The sequence below is a fragment of the Anguilla rostrata genome, chromosome 15 (assembly GCF_018555375.3).
Source record: "Anguilla rostrata isolate EN2019 chromosome 15, ASM1855537v3, whole genome shotgun sequence".
Lineage (NCBI taxonomy): Eukaryota > Metazoa > Chordata > Actinopteri > Anguilliformes > Anguillidae > Anguilla > Anguilla rostrata.
The window spans coordinates 2,729,074-2,746,114 of record NC_057947.1 but is presented as its reverse complement, the minus strand read 5'-3'; the positions used below and the strand labels follow the sequence as shown (position 1 = coordinate 2,746,114).

The following is a 17,041-nucleotide window of genomic DNA, read 5'->3' as shown; positions in this document are numbered from 1 at the left end:
GCTCTCGGAGGGCCCTTCCCAGACCGTGAGTGTTCTCCCCTTGTGTTATAGCCAGGGTCAACTGCCAACAACCACACAGCATTTTTTATTTCCCCTTTTAAACACACCTTTTTTCCCCTCTCAAAAAAACAGTTGACATAGCCAAATATGCCATAATTTAGTGTTTATTTCTAAATCCAAACATAAAAAATCGATTACAAATCCCTCCTAATCTCTTCTAAAATACAAGTAGCATGACAGTATGTTTAGTTTATTCTTTTTCTTTATGTATTTCATCATTTTTATTGACAGAATTCCCACTCTTTTGTTTCCCATACCTGTTCTGTGATTTGCGTTCTGTTGTTCGATGTGAATCACATTTGGTTGCGCACCTGAACGGAATTATAAGGAGCTGGGATGTGAACAGGTTTAATTTTTAAAACTGCTGGACCCAGACATGACTGCATTCAAGATTGAGGTCCGTTCGGTCCAGGCAAGGTCAAAGTGCTCGGTTACCCAGAACACAACCTCGGCCAGTATTCATAAAGCATCTCAGGGTAGGAGTACTGACCTCGGATCAGCTTTCCCCTGTCTATGTACTAATCTCGTCCATTATGAGCTAAAAGGACAAACTGGTCCTAGACCAGCACTGCTATTCAGAAATGCTTTTATTACCGAAAATTTATCTCAGTGACAAAGTTTAGAAAATTACCCTACCAAACCCTATTGCTGATTACAATTTTCTGTTGGTAACAAAAACAACAGAACACGATTGTTGAATACATAATGCAGAGAAATAGGTATTTATTCTCCTACAGTTGATCTTTTCCATGAGGACTCCAGTGAAGCTAGACAGAGCAGTCAAATTACAATAATCAAACATGGTCTTATTTCACACCCTGTCATCAAGTTTCTTCTGTTATCATCACAATACCAGCCTAAATTTCACGTTGTGAATCTTTCTTAGAGCTTTATTTGCTGATTACACTCAGATGAGTTTCCATAGTGACTGTGTCTATGTCGCAGGATCATAGTACTGTATGTCATTCACCATCTAGTTTATGTACAACCGGTCTCAAATTAAAACATTTCGGACAGTAAGCTTGATTAATATTTCAGTATTACCTTTTCTGATTCTCAATAATACTACTGCCCATCAACATTGGCAAATACTTCTAAACAGGTCTGTGGAATCAGTCAATTCAATTTTAAATTAAAATCTTTAATTTTAAATGCAATTATAAGTATGTATTCAAACAGATTTGCCAATAACTCACAAATTAGCTTATTTTGAATCAAGTTTGTTTCGAGATTGACTTACGTTCTTGTCATCATTTTAGGTTTTTTTATTCATTTTCAGTTCATACTTTCCTTTGACCTCCCTCACAGTCAATTTTAAGTTAAGACCCACACACCAATGAGAGCAAAAATGAATCAAGCCAACTCTGACTGTTCTCGGAGGTGGCCAAATCTATCACCTGGTTTGCGATGCTTCGGAATCCAGATGTTTGAAAAAGTGATTTCAGGACATGGTTTGCATCTCATTGGATGTTTGTGAGGTCCTTCTTTGGTTTCCACCCGTTTGTTACGCATGGCTTTTTAAGGACAATCTCTGAAGCATGTATAGTCCTGCCTCTCTGTCCGCATGTACTTTTATCACCCCAAGAGATTATCTGATCTTTACCAGATCAACAATTCATCACATCCTCTTATGTCAGGCATACAAGAGAGAAAATAACAAAGGCATACAATTAATCTTGTTACCAAATACACTTTCAAAGAGTATGGTGTTCCTCTCCAGTGCACATACACCGATGCCTGGCGTATCATTTTTTATGTTTATAAATAGCCACAAATTATACCTATTAGAAGGCCATATTAAAACAGCCCGTAGCTCCTATGAAGGAGATTAGTGGGCACATTCCCATTATGTGCTCTTGCCTCCCAGCTTTATTGGGAAAATGGCGCCTTCACCAAAGTAATTTTCGTATGATGTTTGTCTCCATCTAAAATTTGAAGCATTTAAGCAAAACCAGAAACATTAAATTCTACAAATATTTACAAATATAATTTCCTTCATATTTCAGGACTAGTTGAATAATCCATATATAAACATTTCACCCAATTTTGGACATCTTTCCCACAACCACGAGAAAAATGACAAGATCCAATATTGTCATAAACCTAATACTCAGAATTCAATTATAATGAAATTGTATCGGATTAATAATAATTCACTTTTTCACATATCACTAGAGCAGTTTCATATCCTTTATATGATTTCATAACACAGTAGTTGCCTAGTAATTTACTCATGATTTAGCTTTAATTTGTATTTGTAAAACCTGCATATAGTGGGCTTTTGGAATGCCCGGTGAGGCGGACATTAGATTACTCTAGTACTGCATGCTCACATTCTCTTGCATGCTTGGGGTGCTGCTTGCGTTCTGTTCATGCAGTAAAAACACTGGATATAGATCACAAGAGTAAGTCTTAACATTTGCTGTCTGGGAAGGAGAGAAGGGTCGTGCAGTGTGCAGAAGCCACCCAAGTTAACAGTGGATTCGTCCATTTGAAACATCGTCAGGTGACTGCAGTCGGGTTTGCATTAACACCAGAAGTGGTGTCATCTGATGCCAACGTCAAGTGTACTGCGGCCAGCTTGATAACCCAGGATTCAGTATTCTGTTTAAGTACCAGGACTCTTTCTGTCCTTCCTAGTTACGGCAAAATACATTTTGACTTAACCTTGTAGGTATCTGGTGATATCTGGTGGTCTAGTCCAGTTATGTTGGAAGAAATAGGTTGTAGGCACTACACAATATGATCTGGCCCATGGCACCTACACCTGACCACTCATACATCCCATTACACCCTAGCTCACCCAATACATATTTCAGCATAGATATTAAATGTTCTGAATACAGTGATACAATTTAGAGTTAAAAAAAAACATCAGATTTTATAGTATTTCTGGCACATAGGCTGCTGTATTTGATAAGAGATAATCCATAACACTATTTTATAATACTTTTCATTCACAGACATCCACAGACACCTTGTTATACCCCACCCCCCAGCCCCCCACCTACCCCCCCCCCCCCCCAAAAAAAACAAACAAACATCTAAATAGCACTTTACGGTTTTAAAGACCCAGTTTTTATCCATATATCTAATTTGACCCTTTCCCATTGCACTTTTGATTTTATAAGATTTCGCCACTTGACAACGATCTTGAAAATCTAATCCACACTGAACACGTAGATCTCCTCCACAGACACTACTGAGTTCATGTGAAACCCTTCGCTGCCTCTAGCTACATATGTTCAGGCAGAAAGGTTGTCACACTGGAAGGCCTTTCTCTTCCTCTTCCTCGACCCCAAGCCACAAAAAGGCCACTCAGGTTTCCTGTCCTCTTCCAAACAGCTGGGCTCCTCCTCCTCCCAGACCTCTACCCTAACAGAACATTTCCCTTAATCACCTTCTTTCAGGAGCCAATCTGAAGACGTTTTGAGGGAAGCACATCCCCAAGTTCTCCCACCCCCCTCTCCCAAAATTGGCCAGCGTTCCATCACTTCCCCTATTACTACCCGTTCTGGGTCAGCCCCTGGCACACCACTCACCCCTCGCAAGAAAGTTGTTGTCCCATCCGACTATGTAGACACCGTAACGGGAGAATTTGAGGACAAGATTAAGCAACCAAAGTCCTCCGCCATGTCTCAGAGTAGTAACCCGGACTCCCGCCCTCAGACCCCTGTCAGTGAGTATTCCCGCAAGGACTTGACGCCCCGTCCTTCCCCAAAGCTGGCTCGTGCCAGCTCCAAGATCTTTGAGAAGGTGCGAGTCTTCGAGGAGCGAAGGAAGAGCATCGACAATCCCGAGGGATCCATCTCGGGGCGATCCTGGGCCGGTTTCAACCGGGCCGCTTCCATCGACTCGGACGATGGGGGCAGCCGGTTAGGAATCTCCAGAGAGAGCTCCAGGGAGGACCTGCGGGAGGCGCTGAAGGCGGACGCGGCTGAGAGGAGGTCCATGTTCAGGCAGAGGGCCGCCTCTCTAGAAGACCGGCCTCGCTACTCCCAAAAGGTCCAGGACATCGAGAGCAAGTTCACCGAGGAGCTGCGGAGGATCAAGAAGCTGGTGGGGAAGCCCCATCTGGCAAAGTCCTTCTCCACAGAGCAGCTCTCTCACCGCAGCAGGCAGCCCTTGAGAAAAGTGGAGCCCATCCCCCCTCAGGTTCTCCAGAAACTGCAGATCCGCGAGCGCATCCAGCAGGAAGAAGAAGAGAAACGGAGAGAGCAACTGAAAGAGCGATCGCCACAAAGATCACCGGAACCTGAAAAGAAACAGGAAGCCCAGAAAAATGAGGAGGAGTCTCCACCCCAGCAGCCCGAAACCAGCAAGTCCTCGGTAAACAGTGTGACGATTAGCAGATTTGGAGAGAAAGAAATCACCCCAGAGGCTTTGTCAGTCACTGAGTTACCTGGCCAACGGTTGTCAAGACAGCCAGCAAGAAGCAGCCCAGTCAGAGAGCCGCCTCAGAGCTCTTTAACAACACAGAGTCCAGGTTTAGCTGAAGAGGAGCTACCCCCTCCTCCCCCACCGAAGGAGGAGCCATCGCCTAGGAAGGTTGAGATATCGGTACGCCAAGTAGAACGAAGGCCTCCAAGTCCACTTGTCCAGAGAAGATCTCCTTTTGCTCACGAACTCGCCCGTGCCCCAGACTCCCCCGTTAAAGAGGCTCTGAGGGAGGAGCCAGCGGCCAGGAGGGTCGGCCCGTCCTTACGCAAGGTGGAGCAGAGGCCTCCGAGTCCGCTTGTGCAGAGAGAGCCTCGGATCCAGGAGCACACCACCCAAGCTCCGCCTAAACCTCCGAGACTCTCTAAACCCTCCTCTCCCGCCCACGGCTCGGTTCCAGGGCAGGAGGGTATGGAGGTGCAGGCACCGCCTGCGTCCCCAGCTCCAAAACTCCCCATCCCGACTATCGTTGTGGAAGAGGAGCCCATGGAGGTGCAGAGCGCGGAGGAGGCGGGGAGCAAACCCGTGAAGAAAAGCAGGGAGGGCGCGACGCACAGAACCAGAGGAAAAGGCCATCGCACGAGGCCCATGTCTCCAGAGCTCGGTGAGGGTTCCCAGCACGCCTTCAGCTCACCAAGGCTGAGACTCAACATCACATTAACATTAGCCCGCAGCTTTGACTAACAGTTAAAAAACCAGAATTATCTTTCTTCATAAATGCAGTTTGACAGGTTCAGCAATTACAAAAACTAACTTGCTAAACTGAGTGTGCTGTTTAAATACAGACCTTCATCTTGTCAGGTCCTGATCTTAATTGGGGATTAATACGGTGACAAAATACAAGCTCTGTTACTTCTGACAAATTTCTCATAGTTTAAAAAACGAGGCTGCATTTGTGCAACTGTATCTGTGTATTTTATGAATTTGCTTCAGTGAAAGGTATATTATACTTGTTTCCTTGGAAACAGAAATATGTTTTATGTTAAAATTACCCAGATGACATTTTGTTTATTTTTGTATGAGCAGTACCATTATTTAAAAAAAGAGATTAACATTTGTGTTGTTGTTATTACTGCAACGCTGACCTGTCTGCGCAGAGTCTTCCGACGACTCGTACGTCTCTGCAGGAGAGGACCCGCTGGAGGCTCCCATGTTTGAGCTCCCCCTGCAGGACACCGTGGCATCTGCAGGCACCGACATACTGCTAACGTGCATCATCGCTGGCACGCCGTACCCAGAAGGCAAGATACCCGCACCCCAGTAGCCTGTTAGATTAGGCTTTTGAGGGAAGAATGCCCAAAGTTCTCCCAACACCCTGTCCCAAAATTGGCCGGCATTCCATCACCTCCCATATAACTACAAGCTCCATGACGCACCAGTCACCCTGCACAGTCCCGTCTGCCTATGTAGACTGGGAGAACGTAGACTCAGTGAGCTAATCTTAAATGAAATGGAAGCTAAGATTTTAATGAGCTTTTTTGTTCCTTCGGCAAAACTTCCAGTGTTTTCTACAGGTGTCTAGCAATCAGAAAAAATGCGTGAAATTTTAAATAATTCTGTTTTTGGCAATGAAAGGATATATTTTGTGATGCATTACGGCGAGACAGACAAAGAAAGGTCAGTAAGTGATCAGCTGAAACAGAGGTGTATATTGATGAATAAACAGTGAATATGTCCGCTCCTGCAGTGACCTGGAGAAAAGAGGATGATGAGATACGGAACAGTGCCACGCACACGGTGAAGGTGGAGGGAGAGAGGCACTCGCTGCTCATCAAACGGGCGAAACCGAGCGACGCTGGCACGTACCGCGCCACCGCCACCAACGAGGTGGGGCGTGCCACCTGCACTGCCACCCTCTTCATCCAGGCAGGTAGGCACTGCATCACCGCCACCAACGAGGTGGGGCGTGCCACCTGCACTGCCACCCTCTTCATCCAGGCAGGTAGCTGCCATCGACCAGACGCAGATGGATGTTCACGCTATTAACCAGTCCTGTGTCTGTGACCATATGCCAACCAGATGGATATATCCTACAAACCACTCCTGTGTCTGTGACCAAATGCCAAACAAATGGTCATATTTTGTCTACCACTCATGTATGTGTGACCAAATATCAACGATCATATCTTAACAACCACTCCTGCACCATCAGGTAATGTTTCCTGGAAACTTATCAAAATCACAAGAGGACTTCAAATTCTTCATAATGTCACTCCATCTCTAAAAGCCTTGATACATCCTAAGCCTTGATACAGATACCGACAGTGTCCATTTTGTTTGACCACAGCTCTCAGGATATTCTGCATCCTTAGGACTGTTCTTAAAGGTTTTTTAAAACTTTTTTTTATCTGTATTGAGGAAAGATGCTTTTTAACATCAAAGGAAATGTGTATTACAGTACAACCACTCACAGCACTCAAACAATAAAATATTTTGCCTGAAAGGCCTACATAAATGCTGGTCTGGCCTTCTGTACACACACTCACACAAACACACACACACATACACATGCTCACTCACACACACACACACACACACACACACATGCAAACAAACACACACATGCACACGCACACACACACACACAAACACAAACAAACACACACACACTCACGCACACACACGCTCGCACACACGCACACACACACGCTCACGCACACACACAAACACACACACTCTCACACACACATGCTTACACACACACTAACACACACATGCTCACACACACAAACACACACATACACACACATTTTTACACACACACATCTCACCCCCTGCCAACAGCCCCCTCCAAAGACAGATCCACTGGCTGTGAGTTACCATAGCAACCCAGAGGCTAAATTCAACCTATAAATTGTTGAAGGCGTTCTGGCCTCCTGATGAATTTCAAAAGGAAACAATGCTGTTTAGTCATCAAGCAAGGTGGCCTGTATTCTTTCTCTTCAGACAAACCTACAAACACAGAATCTTCTCCTTCAAGTACCGGTAGTCATTATCCGAGGAAGTGGAGCTATTTTTCTCTGAACTGTTCAAAGAAAAGCACTGCTGAATTTTTAAGTGATTCTATTTGTTTCACTATTTTATTGCTCTTTGTAACGTAACAAATGAAAGATTGAATTCATGTATGCAGTTTGGATTGAGACCAAAAAAATGTGGCAGTCTCTGGGCTCAGAAACACGTTCAAAATACAAAATGTGCTAATCAAGTTTGGGCAAATGGCAAGATGTTTAATTCAAACTAAGCCAGCTGCAGGAAGAGCTTTGATTGGCTGCACTAATAGATAAAACAGCAATGGGAAAATAATGGGTCTAAATTAATGAACTGCATTGGGGAATTTTTAGGAAAGAATAATTGGCTCGTACTGCAGAAAAACTGTCAGGTAATGATTCTCAATTTCCTGATTGTATGTCAATGATATAAAAGAACAAAGGAGAGCATTATTAAAAGGAGACATTATCATGTGTAAAACAATACACCGCTGAGATAATGTGGAGTTGTAAGTTTGCTTTCAAAATCTTAAGGCTTTGGAACGGCAGTGTTTACTGTGGAGCCTCCAGCCAGACGTCAAAATTATGACTCACAGTCGCTGAGTCACAATATTATTAGGAAATCAATTGTATATGAATGTATTTTTTATGAAGCCAATGATCATAACAGCTTCTGAAAAGAAAGTGTGTACAGAGCCAATTAGTATTACTACGGGCTGAGATATTTGCCAATAAATGTTTTGCTGATGTTTGGATCAGTTTTATTTGGCAGACGTGCTAGTCCATGACCTGGTGTCCTACTTGTTGCATTTCGTTGCCGTAAAGTTTCCTTGCTTCTCAGAAGTGAAGTGTTTCACCTTTCTAAAAATAGTGAAGGTGACGGGGCGTATTGCCTTGTTAGGAAGTGGAACTTACGGGGAGTTCACGGTTCCCACAATGCTGCGATAACTGCCTCTTTTACCTCCTACCGCATGATTAATGCCAGACTCCTGGGCCTTTATGATCCAGCACATTAGATCCACTGAATTAGAACCGCCATTGTGACATCACACCTATCCGCAGTATATTATAATTTATGTCGCTCAGTTAGAGCGTGGGAACATTTACACTATATTAGCCTGAAGACGTCGCTGATTATAGGTTTCCGTGCAGAATGAGCCAGGCCTTATTTATGCTCCTGACAAGATAGAAGGGAAATTGCTGCTGTTGCGTACGTAGTGCGCACAAAGTTTATGATTATTAAAACACAGTGGCGTTTGGAGTACAGGCAAGGAGGTGGGGAAAAGTGGGGGTTTGGGCGTGCGTGTGTGTAGCTATAAAGAAAAGGCTAAATTATAATGTGCTTATATTTAGAAAAATCATACACTTTTGGCATAGTGATGTAATGGTGACTCCCAGCCAACCCTGTTAGCTCGAATTCTGATAAATTGCAGTGGGAAATACGGCTGACAGGATGTTTCATCCAGAGCTGGATGTTTCATCCAGCACTTGCTGTTATTAATGTACACCTGTATTTATTTATTTAGTCAGCACTGTTATCCAAGCTAAAATATCACAGATAAAATCTCTGGCTCACATTTGATGTATAATGAGGTTATAGATATTGCTATAATCTCCATTAATGTAGGTTCAGCTATGTGTCCTGGAGTACAACAGCCTTACCTGGCAAACATGCCGGAGCCCAGGTCCCTGTTTCTGCAAGCAGGATTACTGAGTTATCTGGACAGCTGAGTGAAACCCGGAACCTGGACTGAAGTGAAAAGAGCTGTTCCGGGTTTCACTCAGGGCAGTTATCCAGCTAACTCGGTAATCCTGCTTTGTGAAACACCCCTCAGGTCTTTCACTGATATGCTGTGTTGCCGTCGCACTTTAATCTTTCCATCACTGTCCGGCACATGATCGAGAGTGAGCCACAAAGCTAGAGGGAAGGGCAGTTCCATTCCTTTTCTTAAGCCCTCCAGTCCAGTCTGGGGACCACACTGCTGCCTGTGCATTTAAACCCCTGATGCAAGAGATTGATTGGCTCAGGGATTGAGGGGTCTATCCTTTGTCAAGCTCTACCTCATTTCAAAGCCAATCTCTGCCCTTGCCAGTCACCTTGGAAACCTTTTTATACCACACTGCCTTCCTGCCAAGCTCCATCACCATGGCGATAACTTGGTGAGCTTAGAATCCCACTGCATAGGACCTGATAGTTTATCAGCATTCTGTTCAGCTCCCCTGAATAAACATAAGCATTATTCCAACCCGTTTACAGGCAATTAATGAAAACATCTCAAAACAAGGAAAGCTACTGCAAAATTGGAACAAAACAAATGAAGAATACATGCATGTTGAGGAATTATATCCTGTTAGCGTCTGTAGAGGGAATGGATTTCCCTCCAAAGACACGTGTGGGACACATATGCAAACAGAGCTATATGCAAAGGAATCGTCTGAGAATGATGAATGTTTTTGGAATGAATTTCGCTGAAATGCAAGCATGGTTTGTCTCCCTCCTCATTCACAGAACGATCCCACGACCAGGCTAACACACGTTCCCCACATGCTCACCGTGTGTTCTCACAGTACAGGTAACATGTTCCTCTTGGTGACCCTTGACCTTTGACCTCATACCCTTTGTCGTTGCCCTGCCAGACTCCAGACAGGAGCCCCGAGGCACCCTCAGCGTGCCCATGGACATCAGCAGCCCCATTACGTCTGATGAAGAGTACCTCAGCCCCATGGAGGAAGGCCTGGACTACGGGGGGCCGTCCTATCGGGGGCCTGAGCCCAGAAAAATCGTGGACACCCGATTCAGGGAACCTCCGTCCTTCCAGGTGGAGAAAATTTCCATCTGTTTCTTTCGCAAGATTGTTTTTCTGCCTCTATTATGAAAGTGCTCCAGGAATGGCAGTACTCTGGGAATATATGGCAGTGCTCTGGGAATATATGTCAATGTTCTGAGAATCTATGCCAGTGTTCTGTGGAGATATGACAGTGCTCTGAGAATATATGGCAGTGCTCTGGGAATATATGTCAATGTTCTGAGAATCTATGCCAGTGTTCTGTGGAAGAATACTGGAAAGCAGTGCTCTGGGAATATAAGTGTTCTGAGAATCTATGATGCGAAGGTGCTCTGGGAATATATGGCAGTGCTCTGGGAATATATGTCAATGTTCTGAGAATCTATGCCAGTGTTCTATGGAGATATGACAGTGCTCTGGGAATATATGGCAGTGTTCTGATAATATATGGCAGTGCTTTGTGAATATATGGCAGTGCTTTGGGAATATATACCGTTTCATATCGTTATGTGTCAATTTGAAATCATTGTTGGGCTTCTGTGGTGGGTGGGTCTGAAATGTGACAAAATATTGTGTCAGTTAGTTTTATGGAACGTTGCTTGTAGCCCCCTGGCTTTGCTAGGGGAAGATGGCTGCTTATTTATGAAGCAATGCACTGAGATACTGTTGATAACATGAGTCTATTGATGTTCTGGGTTAGGAGGGAAGGTCTGTTTTATGGCCACACTAGTTAGGATAGATTGCTACTTATCATTCTGGGTAGCATCATTTGTATGGTATCAGTTATGTTAGTTGTGATCACTGCATTATAAAGAGGTTTGTGCTAGTTATATACAGTTAGGAGTGATGTGCAGAATATGGTTTAAAGCGGAAGATCATGACGTGCGGTGCACTGTTACCCTAAAACCACCCCGTTCAGTGCTCTCCCCTTTTCCACAGATGACTCTTAGTGACCAGGTGGTGACTGAGGGCCAGGCAGTCACCATGTGTGTGAGAATGCAGGGTCAGCCCAAGCCCATGATTTACTGGTGAGAGTCTCCTCCAACATAACTACTTTCTCACTGCGCGTTCTGTTCTCTGTCCTACTTACGAAAACAACCGCTCAACGCTATTGTCTATATTTGCAATAGAATTTCATTAAAATTGGAATGAAACTTTGGGCTTTGATTAAGATATTGCAGGAATACAGTCAGTTACATGGTTGAAAGCTGCACCAGGAACAAGGTTACTCCTGTGCTTTAATATACTGCAGATAAACTGAGGAGACCTGGGATTAATAACAAAAAATAGAAATTAAAATTTTTATAGAAATAAGAGACTTCATGAAATCACTAAAAAGTGAGGAAATACTTGATAACTTGCTGACCCAGGAAAATACAGGACTGTGAGATTCACATCTCATGCAAAATTCTGATCTGTATATAGGCAACTGAGGAAGCTACATAATGCTTTGATTCAAACCAGGTGTATAATGCTGTATATTTAGATTTTCAAAAGGCAGTTGACAAGGTAGAACTGGAACGACTCGTCTGAATGGATCAGTAAGAATTGCAGTTCTCAGGGTGGGTTTCTAAATTGTCTGAAGAATGGAATATAGAGAGATAGAAAAAGAGGGATTATATACAAATGATGTGCTCTAGGAGTTGTGTGGACTTCTGCTAGTCCTTATTTACTAAGAGCTAAGGGACTGACACGCTAGTCCTTATTTACTAAGAGCTATGGGACTGACACTAATGTACACTCTCTGTGCCACCAGGCTAATCTACACTCTCTTCTACCAGGCTAAGGGACTGGCACTAATATACACTCTCTGTGCTACCAGGCTAAGGGACCGACACTAATATACACTCTCTGTGCTACCAGGCTAAGGGACCGACACTAATATACACTCTCTGTGCTACCAGGCTAAGGGACCGACACTAATATACACTCTCTGTGCTACCAGGCTAAGGGACCGACACTAATGTACACTCTCTGTGCTACCAGTCTAAGGGACTGGCACTAATATACACTCTCTGTGCTACCAGGCTAAGGGACCGACACTAATGTACACTCTCTGTGCTACCAGGCTAAGGGACCGACACTAATGTACACTCTCTGTGCTACCAGGCTAAGGGACCGTGTGACAATAAAAACTGCTGGCCGACACATCGTGCGAGAAGCTGAGGATGGAACCTTCGAGATGAAGATCACATCGGCACAGAGATCTGATATGGGAGTGTATACCTGCAAGATCATCAATGAGTACGGATCAAAGCAATGTGAATGCAAGCTAGAGGTCAAAGGTAAGAGCTCATTCATTGTACCCCTGTCTGTGTACCAGGTGACCCCAAACTTTCTGTGCTCAAGACCCATTTAATACATTCTCTGTGATCTGTGCAGGAAGTACTATGTATTCACCAGGTAAATACCTCGTAAAAATAGCACATCATTTGGTAATTACCACTGGTAAAAACTTGGTAAGTATTAAGAAACTTAAACTGATATACTTATAAACACCTCCTCTATTACTGATCCATTCAAGTGACTGCCTTGTAGTTGTCAACAGTTTAGGTTTGTTATTGCTTGAGTTTAGTTATGTACTTCCTAGGAATTTAAACAATACTTTCTTGGAAACACCTCTATTAGAAAGAAAGTATTGTATAAATTCCTTGGACTTACGCTACTAAACTCTGGCTATAACCAAGCTACTGTAAACCAAGCTAAACCTTTGACAACTACAGGATGGTCATTTGAATTGATACATAATAGAATAAGTATTTCAGTTTTAGTTTGCACGTTCTCCCCATGTCTGTGTGGGTTTCCTCTGGGTACTCCAGTTTCCTTCCACAGTCCAAAGACATGCAGGTAGGCTAATTGGATTGGTTTGGATTGGATACTCTAGTTGGAGTCTCTAAATTGCCAATAAGCGTGAGCGTGTGAGTGAATAGCAAGTGAGTGTGTATGCATGTCTGGTGGTAGATTGGCGACCTGTTCAGGGTGTATACCTGCCTCTCGCCCAATGCATGCTGGGATAGGCTCCAGCACCCCCCGCGACCATGCAACCCTGCCCAGGATAAGCAGGTATAGATAATGAATGGATGGACGAGGATAATCTCCCTTCTTTTATAATATAATCTTAATAATGATATCTTTCTACCTCTAATTTTGAGCAAGATATGCTCATTTAATGCTCATATCATAACTGTTTTTTGATTCCACAGTTGAACTGTCCTTGTCTGATATGGCAAAAATGACATTTCTGTACAAACAAGCCAGTGCAACCTCCGAATGATAGAACAGGTTTCATGATGATGAGGATTAAAATATTATAAACTCTGATATCATTGATTAAAGAACACCACCGAATTTCGTCTGTTTTTGCTTCTCCTGGCGCGAGCCTTCACAGCTCTGATTAGTGGGCGACAACGTCAACGAGCCGAGCACCCCTGAAAGTGATAGTCCCGCCCTCTCTTTATATCTTTCTCTCTCTCCCCCTCTTTCTCTCCCTCTCTCTCTCTCTCTCTCTTTCTCTCTCCCTCTCTCGATCTCCCCTCTCTCTCTCTCTCTCTACTTTTCTCTGATTATCAGAGGGCTGCATTCATATACTAGCTGTAGTTTCAATAATTCTTTTTCAATTTTTATGCCCACATAAGCGGGGTATTACATATAATGTGTTCACTGGGGGAAATTAGACAGACTATTTTCATTTTTACATTTTCGGGTGCATTTTCGCCTTAAGGTCAAATGCTATTATATGTTTTATGCCCCCCTGGATTCCCGCTTGACAAACAGTCAGACGGGAGGCTGTGAGTCATCCTTACCCTTGTAGTGTAGTCTGCCGTGCGTGTTGATCTGCTGTCGCTGTCGAGCGGTGCCCTTGTTCAGTCAGTCGGTACTTTGACAGTAACTGGGAAAAAGAATCTCTGATTGTAGCCTTTTGCTTGATTCTTTTCTGCGTGTGAACCTGAGAGGGAGTGAGAGACGGATATTTATGAGCGCTCAGGCGCTCCTGGCGTTTTATATTACACTAGACCAGAGATAAGGGGGTGATTGACATGTCTCCGGTTTGATTAGTGTTACTGCAGATGAGAGGATCAGTACATGTCAGAGAGAGAGAGAATGCGCCTGTTGAGTTTATTGTGCAAGGCTGTGCCGGACTGTACTGAGCTGTGCTGGGCTGTGTTGTGCTATGCTGTGCTGGGCTTTGCTGGACTGTACCATGCTTTGCTGGGCTGTGTTGTGCTATGCTGTGCTGGGCTGTGCTGGACTGTACCGAGCTGTGCTGGGCTTTGCTGGACTCTACCATGCTTTGCTGGGCTGTGTTGTGCTATGCTGTGCTGGGCTGTGCTGGACTGTACCGAGCTGTGCTGGGCTTTGCTGGACTGTACCATGCTTTGCTGGGCTGTGTTGTGCTATGCTGTGCTGGGCTGTGCTGGACTGTACCGAGCTGTGCTGGGCTGTATTGTGCTATGCTGTGCTGGGCTGTGCTGGACTGTACCAAGCTGTGCTGGGCTGTGTTGTGCTATGCTGTGCTGGGCTGTACCGAGCTGTGCTGGACTGTACCAAGCTGTACTAGATTGTACTGAGCTGTGCTGTGCTGTGCTGGGCTGTGCCAGGCTGTATCAAGCTGTGCTGGGCTGTACTGAGTTGCACTGTGCTGGGCTGTACCAGGCTGTGCTCTACTGGACTGTACCGGGCTAAGCTGTGTTGGGCTGTGCAAGGCTGTGCTGGGCTGTACCGGGCTGTGCTCTACTAGACTGTACCTGTCTAAGCTGTGCTGGGCTGTACCGGGCTGTGCTGGGCTGTACCAGGCTTTACTGGGCTGAGCTGTGCTGGGACTACACAAGTTTCACTTCTATAAAAATGCCCACAATTTCATATTCAAACACAGGTAAATGATAACATGATGAAAGTGTATTCTGAATGTGGGACACATCACAGATATTTTGGGAATAATGGAGGCGTTTTGAGTGGCAGCCTGAGAATCACAGACGGCTCTGTCTGTTTTTACAGCACCATACTTTTGGGATGGTCCATATACTGATAAATCTGATGGCTTCAAGTGTGCACATTCACGTTATGATCATATTTGATCATAGGACCGTTTAATGAGGCACAATATCTTGTTAAACATGTCCCTCACATAATTAATTCATTCCTCAAGGTCTCCGTTGGAGTACACAAGGATTATACGAGATTATGACAGTTTATTTTCTGATTCAGGGAATTGAAATATGTGAGTACTGTGGCCATTTGGCTGTGGAGCTCGGGGTATTTACAGATTAGTGTGTTTCCGCTGCGCCTGGTTTCATGAGAAGAGCAGAAAGACTGTAAATGAGGAATGTTCTCCGTCGCTCACCATTCAGCTACCGCTAACCGCCGCCGTAAAAACTGTCTGTTTGACCTCGTTGGTCAGTTTGCCTTCCTGCCCTGTGCTAGGCAATGCGTGAGCTCTCCCTTGAACCTGCTTTTTTTCTGCTGATTCCTCCTCCTGGGAAGGGTTTCGTTGCATTGGGGTTTTAGTCCTGAATTCTCTGTGAAGCTTATTCTGACAAAATGAATTACATCTCACATTACATTCGTTTGGCAGATGAATGCTCGTCCAGAGCGATTTCAGAGCGGGAGGAACATAAGTGCTTTCACCTGATTATGCATTCAGCTAAATGTGTGAAACAGTGCCAAACCTGGCTGACTGCATTCCCAGACCAACACGTAAAGATGCAGCATCACCAGAGCGCCGTGCTAGCAGAGAACCAGAATAGAAACTCAGAATCTATGCTAATTAGATTCATAAGCCCTCAGAAGAGATACAGAAAGCTCTAAAAATATGACCTAAATCCATAGAAATGCAATAAGCTGAATTAGTACTGAAGGCCAGGGTGCTACAGAGTGGGGTTTGAGAGGTATGAGCTGCAGTCTGAAGAGGTGGGTCTTCCGTCTGTGTTGCAAGTGATGTGTGCAATTGTCTAGACTAATAGATGTGATTTTAGTAAAGGAGCTTCAGGCTAATAGATGTGATTTGAGTAATAGTGCTCTAGACTAATAGATGTGATATAAGTAACAGAACTCTAGACTAATAGATGTGATTTGAGTAACAGCGCTCTAGACTAATAGATGTGATTTGAGTAACAGAACTCTACACTAATAGATGTGATTTGAATAACAGAACTCTACTCTAATAGATGTGATTTGAGCAACAGAACTCCAGATTAATAGATGTGGTTCGAGTAACAGGATTCTAGACTGATAGATGTGATTTGAGTAACAGGGCACTAGACTAACAGATGTGAGTTGAGTAACAGGGCTCTAGACTAATAGATGTGAGTTGAGTAACAGGGCTCTAGACTAATAGATGTGAGTTGAGTAACAGGGCTCTAGACTGATAGATGTGAGTTGAGTAACAGGGCTCTAGACTAATAGATGTGAGTTGAGTAACAGGGCTCTAGACTAATAGATGTGATTTTAGTAACAGAACTCTACACTAATAGATATGATTTGAGTAACAGAACTCTACACTAATAGATGTGATTTGAGCAACAGAACTCCAGATTAATAGATGTGGTTCGAGTAACAGGATTCTAGACTGATAGATGTGATTTGAGTAACAGGGCACTAGACTAACAGATGTGATTTGAGTAACAGGGCTGTAGACTAATAGATGTGAGTTGAGTAACAGGGCTCTAGACTAATATATGTGAGTTGAGTAACAGGGCTCTAGACTGATAGATGTGATTTGAGTAACAGGGCTCTGGAATAATAGATGTGATTTGAGTAACAGGGTTCTAGACT

The 17,041-nt window shown here is 44.0% G+C and overlaps 1 protein-coding gene across 8 annotated transcripts in view; it reads left to right on the top strand.

The window, feature by feature from the left end:
* spegb (striated muscle enriched protein kinase b) overlaps positions 1 to 17,041 on the top strand; it is a 109,965-nt gene that overhangs the window by 44,488 nt on the left and 48,436 nt on the right. For all 8 annotated transcript variants that reach the window (XM_064309879.1, XM_064309886.1, XM_064309878.1 and 5 more), the window contains 6 exons: positions 3,471 to 5,101; positions 5,595 to 5,738; positions 6,185 to 6,367; positions 10,122 to 10,303; positions 11,210 to 11,298; positions 12,380 to 12,555. In XM_064309879.1, coding sequence (XP_064165949.1) covers positions 3,471 to 5,101; positions 5,595 to 5,738; positions 6,185 to 6,367; positions 10,122 to 10,303; positions 11,210 to 11,298; positions 12,380 to 12,555 — 2,405 coding nt within the window. The remainder of the gene's footprint in view (positions 1 to 3,470; positions 5,102 to 5,594; positions 5,739 to 6,184; positions 6,368 to 10,121; positions 10,304 to 11,209; positions 11,299 to 12,379; positions 12,556 to 17,041) is intronic.